The sequence below is a fragment of the Fundulus heteroclitus genome, chromosome 9 (assembly GCF_011125445.2).
Source record: "Fundulus heteroclitus isolate FHET01 chromosome 9, MU-UCD_Fhet_4.1, whole genome shotgun sequence".
In the NCBI taxonomy this organism is placed as follows: domain Eukaryota; kingdom Metazoa; phylum Chordata; class Actinopteri; order Cyprinodontiformes; family Fundulidae; genus Fundulus; species Fundulus heteroclitus.
The window spans coordinates 21,320,586-21,343,344 of NC_046369.1; the positions used below are offsets into that span (position 1 = coordinate 21,320,586).

General features: G+C 41.3%; 1 protein-coding gene across 1 annotated transcript in view; it reads left to right on the plus strand.

Moving 5' to 3' along the window:
• The first annotated feature begins 1,821 nt into the window (after positions 1 to 1,821).
• Positions 1,822 to 22,759, plus strand: part of faf1 (Fas (TNFRSF6) associated factor 1) — a 79,816-nt gene continuing 58,878 nt past the window's right edge. Inside the window, exons 1-7 of the mRNA XM_012877883.3 lie at positions 1,822 to 2,124; positions 4,509 to 4,577; positions 8,903 to 8,949; positions 12,078 to 12,343; positions 12,685 to 12,776; positions 13,097 to 13,188; positions 20,801 to 20,906. Of these exons, the coding sequence (XP_012733337.2) occupies positions 2,065 to 2,124; positions 4,509 to 4,577; positions 8,903 to 8,949; positions 12,078 to 12,343; positions 12,685 to 12,776; positions 13,097 to 13,188; positions 20,801 to 20,906 (732 nt within the window). The 5' untranslated portion in view covers positions 1,822 to 2,064. The remainder of the gene's footprint in view (positions 2,125 to 4,508; positions 4,578 to 8,902; positions 8,950 to 12,077; positions 12,344 to 12,684; positions 12,777 to 13,096; positions 13,189 to 20,800; positions 20,907 to 22,759) is intronic.

Consider the following 22,759-nt stretch of genomic DNA (forward strand, 5'->3'; position numbering starts at 1 on the left):
TGATGATGTTACAAGCTCGGGAAACACATCGCTGTGATGAAAGGTCCTTAATGGAGGGAAGAGGAGCCCCAATGATCCCTTCTGCTGTCCTCACCACTCTTCTCACGTTCTTCCAGTCGGCGACACTGCAGCCTTCTCACCACACAGAGAGACTGCTGGTCAGAATGATTTCTATGAAAATAGAACTACTTGTTGTCTTATAGGATACAATTTTTAAAGCTCATACTGGAAAATAGAATAGAAATAGAACATCTTTTATTGTCCCACAGTGGAGAAATTCAACCCAGCCTGACAGAGGTATTTGGCTGATCATTGGAGAGATCTGCTTAAGTAAAAGTCCATTCAGCTGTACTGTCATTATTTCAGAGGTATTTCAAGATTGAACAAACAGAAGCGAATGAAGTTGCGCACTCTGATTTTACCTGTTCTTCACCTGGGGTGAAAAGGAAAAGAAGGGCACACTTTCCTTCCACGGAATCTAATAAAATGCTCAGTGTAAGAATAATATCAGACACAACCTTCTTGTTCTGCAGTAGTTCAGGCAGTGTGAACCAGTCCTACACACAGCAGCGAAGGAATAAGTTATACGCTGACACCTCTGCTCATGAGGGTGTACAGTCCTGTGTCTGCAATGGTGTATTAGGAAATCTACATGGGAATACTAAATGCATATTGTTTGGTCTCTGTGAATAAGTACTCAGCACTTTGCAGTGGGGGCATGATAATTTTATTTTTATTTTTTACCTTGGGGATCGTGTTCCAAAGGTAGCCCATGATTTTTGACATGTTTCTGTCAGGGACAGCATGAATATAGAGCATATTGATAAAAATGTTTTATTTTATATACATTTAAGAACCATGGATTTTTTTTGCACCTTTGGCTACATCACAAGTACAAACTTCAGTGTATTGCATTGGTGTTTTATATGATAGGCACAATGTAGCACATGCTAGTGGAAAGTACTATAGAAATTAGACAAAAAGGTTACAACACATTCATGAAGATATGGTTCACCACCTAGGACAACGTCATTAAACATTGATGCAATGCATTGGTTCATATAAAAGCAAGTTCATGACCTGAACCTAATTTAGAATAGGTGGCAAGACAAAATTGATGTTCACAGACGTTCCCCCACATTTCAATCGTGCACTACTTTGTGTTAGTGTCACACACGCAATCTCAATAAAATACATTGAAGTTTCTGGTTTATAAATCAACAAAAAGGTGAAAAAGTCCAAGGGGTATGAGCAGTTTCACACAGCACCGTTTGTCATCGCTAATGTCAATCTTGAAAGATAACGAACAACACTATTGATAACCCACCTTCACGATCATGTTTTTTTTGTGTGATGTGTCATCTGTGACTGAGCTGAAACATTGGGTTGACTCATCTAGATGAACGTTAAGAACCGGCCCTGATCTGAAAAGGGCTTCTTTGTCCTAGTAATGCCAGAGTTATAGATATTCAATTAAACTGTACCCACTTTGTTTTGTGATGGCTAAAAGCCAGCACATAGTATATGCTGAAGACCTGCAATTACGCCACAGTAGCAGGTAGTAGTGAATGAACAACCAGGATCATACCGTTGGTAACATTGGTACTTTGTATGCACACATACTTATTAAATATCAGAATCTACTACTTCTAAATCTACTGGTGTGTGAAAGCCGTTTAAGAAATGCTACAGAGTAAACAGCTGTTTGGGAAGCGAAAGAATCGTCTCTTTTATCTTCTGCCTCGAGCCAAATAATCCGAATCCCGGAAAAGAGCCGGAATTCCCTTCATGTCTTCTCTAGAACGTTTTACGACGCCGAGGACACTTTACGTTAGCGGTAAATGGCAATGGGCTAGCTGACAATAATGGTTTGAGGTAACCGGGCACTCTGAGCGTAACTTTACAAAACTTTGTCTGTTTTGAGGCTGTTAACTCCGCGTTCACTTTAATACCTAGAATTAGCTAACACTACCCACCCAGCCGCCCCTAAGCACCCGGTGGTATCCGCACTCAGCGTCCCTCTGTGAGCCAGTGCGGAGGTATTGCTTTTAGCCAGTCATTGCTATGGCCTCCGAGAGCGGCGACAGCAACATGGATCGAGAAATGATCCTGGCCGACTTTCAGGTGGGTCTCTTGTTCGTTTGTCTCTGACATTGTCTATAGTCGGCTGCCTTCCGTCGGCGGATGTCAAAGCGACTTATGCGGCTGGCAGCAGAAGCAGCAACTCTGCTCGTCATAAACAGCAAAGATCTCAGGAGGGTTAGCAACACAGAGCTAACTAACTGACAGCTCGGTAACGGACTCCGGACACTCTTAGTAACCGAAAGCTCGGTGTTTACATGGCTGTCCACCCAGAGCGCCGGTCCACGCGTGGGTTAGTACCAGGGTTCAGCACCAGTTTGACTGAGTGGTCATTAAAACCATCAAATTGTTTACATGTCGTCCCCCTGTTGTTGTTGTTGTTGTTGTTGTTGTTGTTATTTGATACTTGACGTTGAACTGTGACACATTCAGGGACTGCAGTTTGGATTTCGATCGTCGTGTTATTAATCGACTAGTTCTCTTCTCAGCAACCCTAATCTGTTATCTTCTGCCTACAGGTGCCAGACAAAGGACTGATCTCCTAATATCTTGTCTAACCTAACTATACTACTGTCATGTCTGTATATTTAATTTTTTTTGTATTTTTTTTGTGGGGTTCAACAATGAATTTTGCCACGTTTACAGCTATAGTGCTCACTTTTGGAGTCACGCTTCCTGATTGATTACCACCTCATACAAAAGTATGGAAAAACAAAAGTAAAACCACCGTTTATGTAGAGACGCTGACATAAATTGGCCCATAGACTGGAATCGGACAGTTTCCCCGCCATCAGCAGTTCAGATGCCTAAAAGTCCTACTTTCCTTTTTGATCCATTGATAAATGCACCTTAACTAAGATTTACACCAGGATTTTTTTTTTTTTGGCCTATAAACACCTCAGCCAGCACCAGGTAGTTTAATACACACAGAGTGAGTTTAATAAAAATAAGTCTGGGCTCAAAATCTGAATCAGCAGGTAAGAAATATAAATTAGTATCCATCAGAAAAAGCCTCATTATCTCTCAGTAATCCGTAGTTTTAAAGGGGAAGTCACACGCTTTTAGTTTGTGGGACATAAAATGCTTTCAAGCGCTGTCTACGCTGACTTTCTCTCAGCTTATAAATGCTGTTTATTAATGGGAACGATTAATCAATTCAGAATGCTTCAAATCACATTCAAAGCGAAGATGTTTATGATAAAACCTCATTATAAATAAATGACACAAAGATCTCAATAGTCACTCCACAGTACTGTTCATCTGAGTCTGCATTATTACAGGTTAATCTCAATGATTGTAAATATTATTGGAAAGTTCACTTATTTCAGTAGCTCAGTTCCCTAAGTGAAACGCATTATATTGATTAATTACACAAAGGGTGATGTTTTCAAGCGTTTCTGTTAATTATGATGATATCCGAAAAAGGTGACACTTAAGATCGGAATATTTACATCAGACCAGTAAAAAAATAATATTTTTTGTATAGTAGGCTTGTTCAAATTATGCAAGCATGTTAAAAATGACTACAATCTAACTTAAAGCTTAAAAAAAATGTGCTGAAGTGATTCCCTGTTGTCAGGAGCTGAAATTGGGAAGAGTTAAGTACACCCCAAAAACCTTAGATACCAGACAAATCTATAAACCCCAGAGTTTGAAAGCGGCATTTTAACATTTATTTCTTTTTTTTTTGTGCAATGTCTATAATGGGGAAAGGCTCACTTGGAGCAACTTGCTTCAAATCCAGTATACCCAGATGATCTGATGATATCAGGCTTTCAACAAGACTTTACGTTTTCATTATTTATTTTTTTGCTATTTCTTTTCTATGTTTCAAAGCGTCTCTAAAGGGTTTAAAGGGGACAGATGGTTATTTCCTGTGTTGAATATCGTAAAACCTAGTGTAATGTTTGTTATCACCACCTTTCTGATGATTTGCAAAACCAGTTCATAGAATAGAAACAGGTTTTATTACTGACAGCCTGATCGCTGTGTGTGACTGTGAATCAGAGAATGTCTTTGCTTCCTGAAAGGTCCTCGGAGAAAATGAAATCTGCTGTCGTAGGTAAAAACAGACGAACTTGTGAGGAATTTCTGCCGCAATCAATAAATCTAACCCCTCTCTGCATTTTTGCAAGTCTCTTAATATTATTTTATTAAATGTAAGCGTTTAGTCTGATCTGCAAGTCACAAGTATGAATGGGGGTCTGATTTAAAAAAAATACAAAAAAAAAAACTCCAACTGAAAACTGATTCAGCTGCTGGGAAGCTCAATGTGCTTTCCTGGAACTGAGAGATTTTTTACATCGCTGACAAGGTCATTAAAGGCTAGATCGGAGATATTTTCAGCTCTAGATTTGTCATGGTTCGTGCACCAGCAGTCGTGTCTAATACAACTTGTATTTTCTGTTTTTCTGTCCTCCTCACAGGCTTGCACAGGAATTGACAACATCGCGGAGGCAATCACTCTGTTAGAGCTCAATAACTGGGATCTGGTGGTAAGTTCATTATCTTCTGGCTCTGGTCTTTACTCCCTGACGTTTAGCCCTTGGGTTCGTCCAAAGCGTCAGAGCGCCGCTATCATCCAGCGGGCTCTAACCTTGCAGGAGTCGAGCCGCTTGTCTCCCACGCAACCTTCAGCCGACTTTGAAGGTTGCGGTGACTCAAAGTTGTAAGTCCTGAATTTTTCTGGAAGAGTTTTCTGGAAGATCGGGTCCAGTCGGGGTTTACATTAGAACTTGATGAGCCCCTTACTGTGCTGGAGTTTGGAAAGGGTCAGTCTATAATTAGATGCATGCTGGCAGGAGCTCAGCAGCAGCAGCAGCAGCAGCAGCCGCCACACAGACAGTGCTAATGGACTTTCTGCAGCCGTGGATCTGATGACTTGCAGTTCCTCTGCTGTGTTTTTTTTTTTGTAAAGCACCAAAACCAGCCTGTGGGCTAGGTGGGGGTCTGGAGTGTCAGAGGGAAACTAACCTGGACGGATGCATTCTTATTTTCCTTTAACAAACCAGAAAGCAGTAAATGAGGCCAGTTACATCATTTGTTTTTGTTTGTAGTCTTTTAGATCTGTGGTTGAACAAGTCCAAGGTTATCGAGGCACAATTTCCTCTTCACACGTACTTTTCTGCTACCCTCTAAGTTTGAGTCATTGTTAGGAAGAGTGAGAACTCCCTGGCATGCCTTGCTCTCTGTAACTCTGTCAGCTGCTGCAGCCTGATTAAGTCTCGTCTGCTTATCTCCTTTTGTCCCACGTCGCTGCAAACTTATATTCTCCAAAACCGACGCTGAGAAGTTACTCTCTACTCTTTCTTTTTTACAATACTGTTAAAAATCTGCAACAGCGGACATTGTGACATTTTAGCCCTCCTACATTTAAGTCTGAGTGATTCTTATTGTCGTGAACACGGTTAGTGCTGTCAGTATCAAATGCGCAGATGGCTGTAAAACGGATGCATGGGTATCTGCACGCTCTGTGGTATTAGAACCATGTGGAGTGAGGATGTGCTGACGTCCCGTGCCTGGCCTCCAGTCATGTGTCACGGAAACTGAGCTCAGTTAAGGCCCATTCATACCTCACGTAAACGACGGATACGGATAAGTGTGGAGTGTTTCATACGTTGTAACTGTCGATTTCGTCCGTATTTTGACACGAAAATCGGGAGCTCACGATTACGGACGAAACGGATCAATACGGAGCAATGATACCGGAAACGGTGGGGGCGCTATTGAGTTTGTAGTACAAAATGTCAACAAAAATCACGAAGAAGGTTATAATTCTTGGCTTTAAACAATGGCGGGATTCGAGGAACGACTTGCGGAGCTTATCCGCAACTACCCACACACATATGATGTGTCGTGTCCGGGGCACAGGGACAAACAAAAAGTTTACTTACGGAGCAAATACAACAAAATCACGTCTTGGACCGTCGCCATGTTTGACGAATTATTGCCACCCAGCACTGCCACCTAGAGGAAATATTGGTTATTGCGCACCTCAACGGGCGGAGGTATGAAGGAGTCAACGGACAGAACGTACGGACAGAAATACGGACGTGTAGGCCAAACATAGGGTATGAATGGGCCTTTACTCGTCCATGGTGCAAAATCATGTTTATCGTGGGTTATATTCAATTAATTTTCTGTCTTTATCAATTTACTTTGATGACAACAGGCCCTGGTTAAGCAAAACATAAGTTTAAAAGGCCTCTCATTTCTAAAATAGGATGGCTGTTTACTTGGACTGTATGATTAATAACCGCCGTTTGCGCCAAATAGTTTAAGGGCCTGCCACAAGATCTTGACCAGCGTTGTCGGGACAATTGAGCAGCCCGTGTTGTGAGTCTCTTCACATGCGTAGCTGTGGGTTTCCTGAATCAACGGGGTCTGTTTCAGAGTGATCGGTGACTGCATCAAGTTGTTTTTTCTGTTTAAAGACACACGACTACGGAGGTATGCCATCCTTTTGAACCCTGTTTATAAGATGGGAACCTAGCGATCCAAAGCAAAGGCTCTCCAAGCTCTGGGCTTTTGGACAGTAAGGCATTTTATTGGGAGATCTGGGAAATGGCAATTAAAATTAAAAAAAAAGCGTCTGCTGTAGAGCGCTCCGTAGTGATGGGTCTGCCACTGATCAGCTGTAGGGGCGTCCCAGAAAGTATGGGTCATGATTGGATCTGTGCAGCTCTGCGTAAAGTGGGGCTCAGTTTGATGCTCTACTGTGTGATATGTTTGTGTTTTACAGAGTTTGGATGACTATGAGTTTATAATATATACTTTAATTGTACTACTCAATCTCTGTGTAACACTAAATCTAACATTTAGTAATTAAAGGTATGTATTTGTCAAAGTCTCAGTGTTACATGTCCAAATTAAGTTTAATTATTTTGTTATCTGCACTTTGTAATTAACAATCTTTATAATAGGAAATTGTACTGTAAAGCAGTATTTATATTCTATGCCTCTTGTTAATAGTAATTATAGTTCACTGTCAGTAAACTCTTTTTTTTTTGTCTTTGGTCTTTTGCTCGCATTTTAAAACCTTACAAATGTCACAAATAGCGAGATATCCCAGTGTTTAAAGCCTGCACCAGTGAACACACGCGCATTTTCAAAATGGTGGGAAACGAGGGCCAAAACAAACAACACGGATCGATTTATGAGACCAGTATCTGCAACTGGCTGGGCGAGCTCAAAGTCTTCCTGTTGGGTCACCCTATAAACAATTGTTACAACAGACATTTGTTTGTCTAAATAGACTTAAAAAAAAGACACACAAAATGATTATTAAAAAGGCCCGTCACCTGAAAATAAAGACAGCAGACCAGGAGATTATCGATTCCCCCACTTCCCTCCAAATCTAGCCCCCCCCCCCCGCCCAGAGTGAGTGTTTGCTTCACCTTTGCTCACAGAGCAAGGCGGGTGCAACAAAGTGGAGGCATTCTACTTCCTTCCTACCTTGCATTCTACTTCCTTTCTTTGCTTGCATCCTAGCTCCTTTCTTTGCTTGCATCCTAGCTCTTTTCTTTGCTTGCATCCTAGCTCTTTTCTTGCTTGCATCCTAGCTCCTTTCTTTGCTTGCATCCTAGCTCCTTTCTTGCTTGCATCCTAGCTCCTTTCTTGCTTGCATCCTAGCTCCTTTCTTGCTTGCATCCTAGCTCCTTTCTTTGCTTGCATCCTAGCTCCCTTCTTTGCTTGCATCCTAGCTCCTTTCTTTGCTTGCATCCTAGCTCTTTTCTTGCTTGCATCCTAGCTCCTTTCTTGCTTGCATCCTACTTCCTTTCTTTGCTTGCATCCTAGCTCCTTTCTTGCTTGCATTCTACTTCCTTTCTTTGCTTGTCTCCTAGCTCCTTTCCTTACCTTCAGCTTTCTTTCTTTCTTTGTTTCTTTCTTTGTTTCTTTCTTTGTTTCTTCATTTTTTTCCTCATGTCTTTCTTTCTTTCTTTTTTCCTCCTTTCTTTCTTTCTTTCTTTCTTTCTTTCTTTCTTTCTTTCTTTCTTTCTTTCTTTCTTGATTCTCTTCTCCTTTGTCTCCTTTTTTCTTTCCACTTCTCCTCAGTCGAAGCTTCCTCATGTCCTACCTGTCTGCGTTCCTCATGTTCTTCCCTTTTTCCTTTCCTCTCCTCCTTGCCTGTGCCCTTTCTTTCATTCTTCTTTCCATTCTTCTTTTTTTACTACGTGTGGAAATACGCTCATTTTACACGGCAGACAGGAACCTTGTGTTGAACAATAAAGTGGAAGTGTTCATTTAAGCATTAAGTGATAACTCCATAGTTAATAAATGCAATACCATTTGTTGCCATGCCTGTTGCGTTCAAGCCACAGAGAGATTGCTGGATGTGATATATATTTATTTCTTTACCAGAAAATCCTAGCTAACATTGTTTTACCTGTTGTCTGGTGTAGAATAGTGACGGTTCGAGTCAATCAATTGTCTATTGAAACAAAAGTTCACCTGCAACGCTGGCAGAGGTTATATTTGTCTTTTCTGTGGCCCTCGTTCAGGTCAGCAGCCTCTTTCAATATTCCAGCTGCCACATTTTGACACAGTTGACATGTTTTAAATCATTCAGCTAGCAACTGTCACAGTCTCCTTTTTCATATGATTTCCCCCAGTGTCTGTAAAAACAAGCTGGTTTTAATAGTGGCTCCTGTTCCTCCTGTTTTAGTGATAAACTGCTCTGTTTTGAGATGACACAGACTGAAGTTTGTGTGTTACAGAGCAATAGTCTGTTTTACTTGCAGACACTTGTGATTTGTGCATTACATAAACACACTCATGTAGTTGTATCGTGTAGTAAAATGCACGTTTGCTTTTGTTACAGGCGGCCATCAATGGAGTGATACCACAGGAGAATGGGATCTTACAAGGGTAACGACTGCTTGCCTCTTATTTACTGTGAATCAGAGTCTATTCTTAAAGCTCATTGGTATAAATGATGGTAATGTTATTTGCTTCTTCGAGGTGATGAATGGAATCTATAAATTAGAACATTTTTAAGATTGTAATTTATATTAAAAAAGTTTTCATCTCAGATATTACATAGATTCATTCAATGCAGCATAATTCAAGAAATTAATGTCAATATTGATGAATATGGCTTACAGTGAAACCCGAAAATTCAGTTTTAGATTATTAGAAAAGTCCTAGGCTTGTCAAAGTAATCCAGAAATAATTAAAAGATGCTCATTTGCGTCAAAATCGATCCAAACCGATCCATTTATATTTTCCAAAATTGTTAATCCTGCCGGCAGTGCTGCAGTAACACAGAAATTTAGCCCCTCCCTGTAGCTTCACATGACCAAAACATTGAGCTGCTGTTGGACGTTGTAAACTCTGGCATGGCTAGAACATCCAGAAAAAAAAATTGCAACTCTACTTAGCGGAGAAGATGTCAGGCACGATCAGGTCACATGCTAGCTGCGCTAACGTGACGACATTGATGTTTGAAAGTAACTTAAAAATGTCAGTAAAGCTCCTTTCTCTACAACACTGTATTAAACTTCCCAGACGACATAAGCTATATGTTTAAACATTAGCTTCACGGAGACGGAGCGCAGGGTTCTCGCCAGCGCATTTCAGCGTAATGGACTGTTACACTGAAAGATGTCAAAGTTACACTGAAAGTAGACTGTTAATGAGCATAACAGTCAATATGACACGGATGTTTGAAACCATTAGAGAAAAAAACAGAAAAGCTCTTAAACGAGCATCGGAGCAGCTATAAACCTCTCGGACAACATCAAAGCTAGCGCTAGCTGTTATTAGCTTGACGAACATTCCCCTTTGAGATGTAATACGCAACGCCCCGTTCTGCTGCGGTACGAATCAACACAGGAAAACAATCAGCTGACGGCCCAGTCGGCTAATAAATAGCGAGGCAACGAAATAAACCAGTGCACACCCTCCATTACCTCTCTGTTTAATTGTTATGGCCTTGGAGGCTAATGTGGCCGATAATAACACATGAGTTATGGTGGAGCCAGACTGAAGCTAGAGCAGAAAAAAATCAGAAACCCGGAGCTTCGTACCCTGCTCCTGTTGTTGTTCGCTGAAGAAAATATTATTCAGAATTACCAGAAAGAACGACATGGTTGCTGCTGAATATGTTTGCATGGACCAGGTCCATGTTTATACTGTGATAAATCTGTTTTGTATGCGCCAAATCCATGTTTATTAGAAATGTACATATTTTAATTTAGAAAGATTCCTTATTTGTCCATCAGTAGTAACATTTATGTGTATCATCAGCTAATTGACAAATGGAAACACACAGTGACTCATCAAAGATAAGTAATTATAATGCAATAACATAATACACTGAATCAAAGGTAAACACATGATATTAACACTTATAAGCGTTATCGAAAAATGGTATCACATATATTATCAGTATCAAGTTTGAAAATTGAATAAAACCAATAAAAATGACTTTTAATCAAATAAATTGGAGCTGATCTGTGTTTTGTGATGGGCTGATGGCCGCAAAAGGATAAAAAGAAAAATAGCAAATCACAGCAGGTTCTTTTCTAAGCTTTCTCTGTTGCACTGAAATGATTTTCATGAGAATTAAAGGCAGACTGCCAACACCGAGACATTGAGGCAGTTGACCTAGATGGTAATTCCCCTGCTATGGTCTGTTATTATGATGATGGAGCAGAAAAACCACGAAAGACTGTAACTGCAAGGAAACCTTTCTGCCAAGAATGGAGGCGTAGACAGTTTCCCTGGCGAGTCTTTGTGCTCCTCCCTTTTTCCCCCCGCAGCCATCAGTGGCTACGTGTGAATGACTACCACTGATCTAAATCCTCCAAAGGTGGAGACGTTTCTATTCAACCGTTATTTTGTGTGGACACTTGTGTTCGTGCAGCACAGTGTGGTTTAGGTCCCCGGGCCATGAGAATATTGCAGCTCTCTCGGGGACGCAGGTTGCTTTGAATGGAGGCCGGTTGGCTGCGTGACCCGGGGCCAACGCATCTACTGAATGGATGCCGTTGTTAGGAGCAGGCTGGTGTCAGCCCAGTGAGTAACGATGACGTGAGCAGGGCCTGGTTGGGAGCTACGCCAGCACTAAAATCATTTCCAGTCCCATTCCTGGCCTCATTTCTAGGCAATAATATAATTAGAAAATAAATGTGCCTGTTAGTTGGAGCCCGGAAATAGTTTAAGATGTTTGACTACTCATAAATGTGGGTATAAGTAAATTTTTTGAGGGCATGGAAGCCTGCACCAGAAACGGACAAATTTCCTTGCACCGCTGCTAAAAATGCTTTTAAAAACTTATGAAATTAATCTTTCACTGTAGCTTTTTTAAAATCTAACATTTAGTTTGGAGAGAAAAAGACCCAAATCTCTTAAAAAAATGTTTTAATAAAGTTACCAGTGACAAAAATGTTGACATCGCCAACAATTCCTCTAGAATACATGTATGAAGCATTGTTTTAATTTAGTCTTAAGAAAGTTAATCAAAGTTATGTTTTTTTTATTTTATTTAGTAATCCATGACTGCCTGTTTGCCTTAGGTAAGAAATCTTAGGCGACAGATTCTTTTAGCCGCTGGCCACTAGGCTGGATGAGGAGCCATATTTATTTTGCCACCACACACAGTGAGCAGATGAGAGCGACATCTCTGAGTCAGCACATCCCCATTAAAAACCATTAGACGCTTTCTAAAGACTGTGATTTACGCAGGTATAAAGTGGAATTCTGCATTAATTGACCCGGAACATTGAGCCGATCTGCAGAATAATAGCACATAATGCGGATCGTGACTCTACTAATTGAAGGCAAAGTGTAGCTTGATAAATAGGTGTGTGAAAAGCAGAGCAGAGAGAAAACACAAGTTTTGCCTTTTAGTCAAAACTTGATTTGAAAATTATTTCCTTTTTTTTAAAAAAATTTTTTTCATCTATTAAAAGAACAAAAAACCCTGTTCCTTCAAATTATGATATCAAGTCTCTGATATCATAATTTCATTCAGCAACTGTTTCATCTCTCAGTGACTTCACCAGCGAGGCGAGCCAGGCCACCATGTACGGACCCCCCAGCCACGCAGAAGCAGCCGAGGCGGCAGCAAGAAGCGCCGGTCCACCCCCTTCCTCCTCATCTTCCTCCTCCTCTCCTCCGTCCTCCTCCACCTCGGCGTTCTGCCCCATCAGCCCTTCCACCCGACACATTGTAGAGCGCCAGCCGCGCATGATACATTTCAGAGTGGAGTACAGGCAAAGATCAGTGGAGCTCGTGCTCGAGGAGAGCAGCAAAGTTGGTGAGCGCCACGAACGTAACCGCTCCCTCATTATATGCTCACAGAAAAGATGGCGTCTGATTCAGAAGCACCAGTTAGGTGCTTCCTATTCCGGCCAATAGTGCTTTCTCTTTGTTTTTCTTTGAGGTCTGAGCTGGCATTAGATTATTTTAATGTATTTTTTACTCTAATCTTTTCGTCACTTTTGCTAAAAACTTCCAGACATAAGAAAAAAACATGTGCTTTGGGTGTTTTGGTAGAGGGTGTTAGCTTTCATTGCAACAAAATTAAAACTATGCAAGAACGTCCCAGTTTGCACGTCTCTGACCGTCCCTTTTAATGTGTAAAAAAATAATTCACAGGAGAAATTAAGGCAATCCTTCAGACAGAACTTGGCATTCCAGTATCCAAAATGCATCTGAAGGGATGGAAGAGTGGAGATGTGTCGGACAGTGTGAGTTCATGATCTCTCTTCTTTCTTCTTCTTTTTTTTTTTTTACTTATAATAAAAAAAAGACACAATGATGTGTAGAGTTTAAATAATAGGGCAAATGTAATCTAAATCTGCTCCTACTGTTGATCTTGTGCATACTTTGGATTTTAGTACCTGTTTTTTTGTTACACTTCTGTAACAAAAATCATAAATGTTGTTGAAAACTAACCTTAATAGTTCACTAATTTCCAGCGCTGTGTTCATAAACAGAAAGAAAGAGGGGTTGTAATGAGTCCGTCTCAGTTAACAGAAGCATTTTTGTCTAATTGTGTGCAATCAAGACGGTGCTGAGAAGTTTACACCTTCCAAAGAACAACAGCCTGTACGTCCTGACGCCAGACATCGCCCCTACTGCCAGCACCAGCAAAAACAGGTAACCGTTCTCCGCCACTCAAGATCAAGCGCTTTAAAAAGATAAATGCAGCCGCAGTACCCGCCTGCCAACACCAGGCGGAGACATCTGACAATTTATGAAACAGGATCCAGCCAACAAATATCAGTCATGGATTTATCAGGATACGTTTGACCCGGTGTTGCTCATTCATTTTCTCCCATCCGCCGTGACATTTTGAAAGGAGCGTCAGCTGCCACAGTCCTTGTTTGTTATGTAAATAATCATTTCATCCCCTCCTTGTGTATTGTTTTCCAGCGGAACATTGTTTCTTGTTGAATGTAGCCTTACATCTAGCGCTGCAGACGCTATATTGACACAAATCACTTGGTTTATGCTGCTTTCCAAAGCGCAGATGTGCGCAGTTTTGGGGAAAGGGCCCAGCGACAATGAGGGTTTGCAAAGAAAGCCCTGTCTGTGTTCGGCCGAGTCTTTTTCAGAGTCGCCCTTATGAAGTTTGGGAATGTGCCCCCAGTGTTTGCAGCTTTTCTGTCAAAGGGGTGAGTCCGATAGGGGTAAATACACAGCAATAATTTAATCCTAGTGTGGCAGCGAAAATACACTCTTTTTTTTAAATTAGAAATATAAATATATCTTTTTATTTCAGCGTTATATTATAGATTGATTGCGATATTTTTGAACTGACAATGGACAAGTAGAGATGGACTAAAAGTGACAGACCTGAATGGCTTGTTTTTAACAACAGTAAAATGATTACATAGTTTATGGCTATTTCTTGTCAGGCAAGTCCCTGTGCTGTGTCTCTGTCTGCAGTTCTGTACAAACCTCTTTGGGAAATTAGTTTTTCTTGTAAAAAAACAGAACAAAGCAAAAAAAAAAAAAAACTTCCCAAAGACCATTTTGCTGATGATAACAATAATTGTTATACTATGAAATAATGACAGCAATAACACAGTAATGATTAATAAAGAAAATAATTATCAATTCTGCAAATTAAAATAATATACTTTTGCAGTTTGTTAGATATTTTGAACCCAATATATTAGATTATCAAGATAAATGACTTATTTTGTTGTACCGTAAAATAATTTTCCTCAGTAACTACTTGGGTAAGCTGTCATCTGAAGCCGCCTTCTTTTTGGCACAGCGTGCAAAGCCTGAACGACAGTGTTCATAGTTTAACAGTGAATTAAACGAAATGTTCCTTAGTTCTCACCCAAACAAGCATCCACATGTCAGCAGAACCCTTGTGTAAGTCATTTGGCAGTTTGCCTCTCTGCTCGCTAGTTAGGCTAAGTGGTAGTTATATTGTGTTGGCAGCTAATGGCCCTCATCTCCCCGCTTTCCCTCCCCTGCGCTCTCCTCATCTTCTCACTCCCCCTTTAACTGCTGCGTCTTTTTAGCAGCGCCGTTGCCATTTCCCCCAAGTGTTAGCGATATCATTTTGGGTGACAGGAGCTCATTATTTTGCATCAGCTATTTTAGCTGCGGACAGTTGGAGCCGAAAGGCCCGGGTGGGCTCCCGTTGCGTATGTACATCTTATTGTGTGTGTGTGTGTGTGTGTCTATGTATGTGTCTGATGACCCTGCTGTCATACAGGGATAGGATAGGTGACAGATCACAGAAAATGAGGGGAGCAGCCCCCCTGGAGGGAGACCGAGCAAGCTGTTGGCTTGGAATAAAAATACGCTGTTCTCACACCATATATCCACAGTACGCTGACAATTGGTTAGCAGCGTCTGCAAATATGTTGCAGTAAATACAGGCCGTCGGCAAGCTTTCCAGGTAGACTGGGGCGCGTTATTTGCACAACATCGGCGCTCCTAATGTGTTAGAATAAACAACATTAGCTGGACTTTAGCGGTGCTTTATTCATTATACTATTACAGCCAAGGTTATTCGGCTCAGGTCAGTGCTAGGCATGGGTCAACTTATCTCAGAGTGATGACCTTGTGGAAAAATATTATATTTACACAAAAATGTGAAATGAAAATTTGTAACAGGAGTTTGTTTAAAACTGAGAAGCCACGATTGTACCTGCTGCTGCTAAAGTAACGTGACATACTGATTGTTGCAGTTATAACAATGCTATCTTTGAACATTTGGATTTGCATGCACAGATTTCATATGGAATAAACACAGCCTAAATAGTAATAGTTTAAGTCCTTATTGTACATTTTTGTTGCTCTACTCTTACGACAATGCTAGGAGTCTACCAGGCTTAGATGGCTGGTTATTTAGTCAGGCTGTCTGCTCAGGTAGCTAGCCTGCAGTGAGGAGCTCCTCAAATGTTTCCAACCCACAACCCAGAAATTGTTTTTGTGTGTGTGGAAGATTCTCTTAACAGCTGGATTTGTCTTTCTTGTAAGTGGCGGGAAAATAGCTACAGCAGCCTGCTGTCACCCAGCTGACTGGCAGGGCACAGCTCTGTTTTACCGCTTTTTAAATCTCTAACTATTTAAAACTCAGTATAAAACTAAAATACAGTGACTAAAATGTTCTCTAGTCTCTTGAAGTCCTGTAAAACAAGACAATTAAATGCATACCTTTCTGTTTTTTAATAAACAACTTTTTTGGAATTGAATCTGCTTCTTTAAAGCACCATCTTTAAAGCCCGAGCTGGTTTTGGACATAGATGCATTTAAACGCCATGGCAGCAGATTGTTTTCACTGAAATAACAATTAAAAACACTGACAACAACTCGTCCGGGTGCATAATTTGTCAAAGAGAAATATCTTTTTATCGCCCCAAAACATATTATTGTTAATGTTTATTAAAGCTATTTTTATATCTAGGATCATTTATATTTGATAATTTATGTAGGTGTTTTGCTACATTTAAACCATTTTAAAACACAAACAATAATAGAAATATTTAAAATAAGCACACACTCATCTAAATTATGGTTTTAGGGTTATTTGTAAAGTCTTGCCCAGTTCTCTGAAATGTCTCATTTTAGAAAGCTTTTTCAATATATGTGTCATTCTTTATGTTTTCACCCATGCATTTATTTGTAAATGTTCGTGTTGTGTTCAACTACAGTTCAACTGGTTACTGCGTGCATAGAAACTTGAAAACATCGCTTGTCCCTTTGAATATAAGCTGGAAACTTTACTGCAGAATGGCCTGTGGTAACGTTATAAAATATGTATCGAACAGGTCGACCTTATTGTATCTCAAACCAAAATGAAATCAGTTTCTTATTTTACCCCATGCACGAAACGAGTCTTATTTTACGCAACAAAACCGATCGTGTTGAAGCTCAGTTCTAGTATAAATTGTGCAATCAGATCGAGTGAGCGCGTTCACTTTTCCCTAGTAAAACGGTTTATTATCCAGAGTTTTACATCTGAAGTAGCAACGCAAGTAAAGTCGCTCAAATGTAGTTTTTGTGGATTAGATTCGCTTTAAAATTGTTGCTGAGTGACACCGAAAATGTCCATTGCGTGATATCTCTGGCGATCACTTTGCAGAGCCTGGCTCCCGCCGCACACACCGCAACCGAATCGAGCGATTATACAGAGCAGCACTGTCATTACGGTCGTCCTGAGCAAACTTTCCCTGCTCGTCTTGTTTGATTAGAAATAAATCTAGAGGGCTTTGGGAGATTTTCCTCTGAGCGCCAATCCTGCTCAGGTAGTTATTTAGTTAGCGATGTGATGTGCAGTTAGCAAGTGCGGTGTGAGCGCCGGGGGTCTGAGGACGGCCATGTCGATGACTCTCTGCGAATACAAGAGAGTGTTGAGGAGGAGCTAATCTCCTGCATTAATGATGAAGGCCCGATGAATATTTCAATGGAGCCTGTTTCCTTTCTTGTTTGTTCTTCGCTCCAGCTCCCAGCAGGCGTGTTTGCCAATGAAAGGTTATTTTAATTTGAACTCTAAGAGAAGTTTGAAATTGCGGAGGGACTCATTAGGTTTTATATGTTTGTGTGGGTTTTTGTTTTGTTTTTAAACTTGCCTCAGCGTCTTGTTCGTCCGGGGCTGTGTGTGAGCGATCTAGCTGCGAGAAACATAAAACTTTAGAGGGAGAGCTTTCCAAGCTTGATGGAGAGGAGCCAACAATTAGCACCTTATGTCGTTTTCGGACAAAATGACAGACGAACACAGAGCAGAGCCTGATCGGTCTCACATTTTTCTGCTTTGTTGTGGATGCAAAATGTGGCGGAGGTAAGAAGACGGCGTGTGTACTTCTTGATCCCCTCTTTGAAGGCGTGAGTGTGTTTTCAAGCCGTCTGAGAAGTAAAAGCACATGTTGCAATAATCGGCGAATTTCAGCAGAAATTGAGCGAGGCCACGTATAGTACAATCTCTGGGTGCACATTGTGTGCTAGTGTGTCTCAGGCACATGTCACATTGTGTGCATGGGTGTGCATCTCTGTGTCTGGCAGTAGCTCTTTAATAAGGGCTGGAGTCTGCTCTGTGCCAGAGGGACCCAGAGCTGAGACGACGGGCTTACCTCAGAATGAAACCAATCTGTTAGCCCGCTCTTCTCCCCCAGCACAACGCTGCGTTTTTGCTGTCCATAAAGTTAAATGACATTTTCCTCCCTCACCCTTATGCCCACGTCAAGTGCCTCCAGAGATGTTGCAGGCTGACCTAGATGTCACCGACTATGTGTGTTGAGTGAGAAAAAGACCTCTGTTGGCGGAGGCAAACACGGAGACATCAGCATTTCAACCCCAGACTGCTTCAGGGGGCTTGCTCGGAGCGTCGGTGGGGAAAAGGCGCCCCTTGAAAGGGATATTAGGCGTGAAATGACAGATGCGTCGAAAACATTCTTCTCGGCAGGTTTACGTTTTTGGTAAAAGTTTTAACCTGGGATAGAGATAATGGATGATTCTGATTCTCTGTAAAAACTAGTAGTAGAAGAGGATATAAGAAGACTATTCAAATATTTATTTCTGTTTCTGTCACGAGTCGGCGTCAGTTCCTTTTTGAGAGGAGATGTCACACTGGGTGTGTTACAGAGAACAGTTGTTCTAAAACAAGATTTTATTAATTTAAAACAAAGACGAAACACATTTAGCCTTTTATATTAGCGGTTAGCTCTACAAAAACTGATTCAAAGCTAACTTTGAATCTTCTCCCCTCTGGCGACTTCCACACTCTTACATGTGGGAGTCGTTACAGAGTGAAGTCAGTGCGACCTGGCAGCCCCTGCATATGGTTCGTTAGCTGATTGAAAAAAAGATTGTTGTTGGCTGGACACTGGTCAGGACCGATCAACATAACAATCGGTCGACTGTGGCAAACGGCCGACTTCTCAGTGCATCTCTGCTGGAAGCATGCTTGTTTGGTTCTGATATGATTTTATTTATTTATGCACCAGGCTTCTTTAAACAGATGGCCAATTACAAGGAAATGACTCATCCTGTATAAAAGTTTTTTTTTTTTTCATTTCCAGCAGAATGAATTTAATATTTGAAGTGACTATAATTTGTTGTATAGAACACTAAAATGGCAGATTTTTTTTAAAAGTAAATCTTGAACAGAACTCTACCCACAAACACAGCAAATGTTTTGTCAGCCTGCCACGAATGACTGATAAGATGTTCCTTCTTTGCTTGGAAGGACAGAGTAACACTTCCTCTCAGTTTACCCTCTATCTCTGCCTATTTAGGAGTTTAGCTGCCTGCCAGCAGCAGCTCGGGACCGTGTCCAAACATAATCATGATATTAGCTAGATCCTTATTTATGTGTCCCTACCCCTTCTATTTCTCCTCTTTCTCTCTCTCCGTCTCTCTTTTGCAAACACACATGCACACCCATCTTTCATCCTTCTGCTCAGCCCCATTACATATGCATCCATCCTTCCCACTTCCCACTTTTCCAATCTTCTCCAGTTAGCTACAACAAACATTACATTTACATATTGATTTCGTAGTTTTAGTCAATGTAAATATGCTGTCATTACAGTAAATTTGAGCTTCTGTTAACATAAGCTCGTCCAGATCTGCACAGATTAAGGGTGTGATTGCATAATTAATGTGTGCGCTACATATTAATTCCCTCATCCTCCTCTTTCTCTAAAGTCTTCCTCCTCTCCTTGGTTTCTGAGCCCTGATTAAGTGCCTGTTTCGGCCTTTAAGCCTCCCATTGCTATTCACCCTCACAGACCCAGCGTTTGCTCAAAACGCTACTTAACCTCGCAGCTTATTGTAAATGAAGCCTCCAAAAGTTGAATCCCCTCCATATTCCCTTTTTTTTGCTCGGTTTCTCACACATCGCTCTAAAATACTTTGGGTTTATGGTGTCAGTCCAGAAACAAAGCATCAGAACAGAGGTTACTTGAAAAACACTCTCTGCCGCTGGCATTCAGCAGTTCCTTCTTTTGGTGAATCAAGACCTTTTAATATGATCCTGTTGTGTTTTATTGATTGCTGACGGATCAACATTTGAAATGTTTGATGTGTTGCAGATTTTATTTAGAAGACTAGAAATAAAGTGGCTCTCTTTGAGTTTTGTGTTTGGGCTCCACGTTATGCTTCAGTGTGTCAGCCACAGATGTCAATGCGCTTTGTCAGGATTTTATGTGATAAACAGACACAAAGTAGAGCGTAAATGTCAGGTAGAAGCTGAAGGTTATGTGGTTTTCAAGATTTTCCAGAAAAACAGTTGACAAAAAGCTATAAAAAGTCCTGTTTGCAGTTTCCTCAAAAGCCATTTTGGTGACAAAAGCAACAAGGCACTCTTGCCAGATGAGACCAAAATCGAACTATTTGGGCTACAGAACTTGAACACATCATCCCGACTGCAGTATAAGGTGTTGACAGCATCATGCTGTTGTGATGCTTTGCTTCATTAGGGACAGGGTCGGCGTTGATTGGAAGATAAATGGGGCTAAATAAAGGACAATTCTGGATGTAAAGAAATGTGTTGGAGGCTGTAAAAGATTTGAGATTGTGCTGGAGGTTCAGTGGGGCTGAAAACAATAACTTGCCAAAGGAATCCAAATTAGAAATTGTAACTTTGTTGTGTTGACTACTTTGTGTTCGCCTATCACATGAAACCCCAGTGAAAAACGACGAGGTTTGAGGTCGCACAAGAAAATGCTCACGGGATCAAAACGCTCCTGCAAGGCTGTGTAAGCAGACCTGCTGGAGGTAATAATAAAAAATATTAATTGATCAATAATGCATATATTTCCACCGTTTGCATAAAGAACAATGAAGTAGAAGCCAGCACCCTGTAGTTGGTGCTCACCCTAACCGTGCCATTGAGAGGTGGTCAGTCTGTGCTGCTGCAGTTTGTTACATTCGATTCTGCCTCATCGTTGGGTTTATGGCTGTCCTGGGTTTGCTGGCAGTGATGCGGGTTGATGGGCTCCATGCTGCTACTGTGCAGGTGGTCATGTTGCGAGAGCCTGCTGTGCTGAACGGCGATCTGGCCAGGCTTGTTAAGACACAACCAGTAAAGTGGCCCACCGCCCCCTTGAGGAGGCACCCAGTCTGCTCGGGGGGGCCAGCAGGCCACTGTAACAAGTTTCAGCTTGCCCAATCTTTGTCTCAGAGATAATGTTTGTTTAACTTGTATCCGTCTTTCTCTCCCCTCACGTCATTATTCTGTGTTGCCTCCTTTTAGTTTTAATTTGCTTTACAGTTTTTTTTTTTCTTCTTCTTGTTTATTTAGTGCCCTTCAAGATTCGCTAAATCAGAACTTCCTGCTGGTCATTAGCCACCGCGAGGCTCAGAGGGACTACAGCCTCAATTTTCCCGGCTCCAAAACTATACAAGAGGTAAGACGCCGCCGACGTAGCATGCAGGCACCGGCCGTGAAACACACACGCAGACTCGCACAGAAGTTCTTTGTAACGCACCCGCAGGCTCAACCTGCATAATATTATTGCACCTGATTCTCATTTCCCCCATATCACGGCTTTCCTTCTATTTACCAAACATTGCTAGTCTATCTCTGCCATCGATTCATTATTCATCACAAATGATCACATTTCGGAGCACATAATTACTCTCCCAGCTGTGGTCTTGTACAACCCCCCCCCCCCCCTCTCTTCCTCCCCACTCCCTGTATGCACTGAGTCTTTTCCCCTTCTTCCTCCGTCTCTGCCGAGGGGAGAGGCGGTTTAAATGACTGAACATTGTTTGATCAAAGCATGCGGGAGCGCTCGAGAAGTCCGTTCATTTTCTTCATCTGAAACTAAACAGTAGATTTGGCTGCTCATGAAATATTAATGGCTACTCATCCAGGACCCCGTGTGACGGCAGAACACCCTCCCGATCCACCGGGTGTTCTATCTGCATAGAAAGTAGTTTAAAGGTTATGAAACATCGGACAATAAAGTGCGGATGAGTGTTTTGTGTGTCAGTCTTTGTGAGCTGAAACCGTCACTTGACTACACATACATACGTTACTGCTCTGGTCTCACCCCGCCTGCAAAGGGAGACCTGAGTAGATGTCGTTCATAATTAAACGACAAGAACTCTGGTGTCGCAAAGTAGAATCGGATGGACTCATCAGCAGCGCTAAATTAGGAAATTCATGTTTTTACGTAAAGACCCAACCTGCTGATGCAGATTTTAGAAAACAAACGTGATATTTCTTTAGCATCTTATATTAGCGAGTAGCTTATCATGCATCACTATAACGTCTGTCTCTGTGTGGACATCCTATAGATTGGAGATCCTCATCTTGAGATTTCTAAAAAAAAAAAATTGCCAATGTTTCCAAATCCTTCATGTTCTGTGATGGAGGTTGGGACAGACAAACCTTTGATGTTCTCTTTTCCACCCTTCCTGTTATCCGCTGAAGTCCTCCTCTCTCTGGCTGTCTCACAGCATGAATGCAAACTGGGGTCGTTATGTGAGATAGGTTTTGGTTTTGGACAAGATTGACTGCTCGACCGGCTCGCGACAAATATCAAGCAGTCTGCGAAAGTCTTGCAGCATGACCTTTTCTAGTTAAGAGACCTAATGTAGCTGGCTCGTTTTTCTCCCTCTTCTCTCCTGCTTTTTTGGGATGGGATAAGAAATACCTTTACTGTCCCACTTCTGGCGTGACAGTGGCAAATACACATAAAAATAGTGATTTTAGAGACTGATTTGACTGAGAGAATAAACATCTGTTACTTTACTGCCCACTCATTGAGATTATAACGCTGATGTGAGTCTGCTTCAGCACCAAAACACAGTCTGGTCTCTCCTGTCATACTGTGAGACAGGAGGTGTTAACAAGATTTCATTTTATTCAGCTCGGACAGTGTGATGTTTAAGCCCTGTAAGCAATTTCAAATCACATGGTGTTAGCCAGGCTTTAGAAATTACTTTCCTTTAAAGGGGACATGTCATGCAAAATCCACTTTATAGACCTTAGATACTTTTTGTTGTGTACTTTGAGTCTCTAGGAATGCAGAGAATTAGAATGCAGTCTGTCCAGGTGCCCCAAAGATATCTTTATATTCTGTTTGGGACATATTTTTCAAGCTATTCGTTTTTTTTTCTATTCTCTATCACGTTTGTTGAACAATTAAGTCACAGTATTTCCTGCGGAGATGCCAAACAAGGCTTACCAGTCACTCAAATCTGCCCTTTTTATCTCTCTGAGTGATTCTGTAGTCCAGGCTCAAGGATGCCG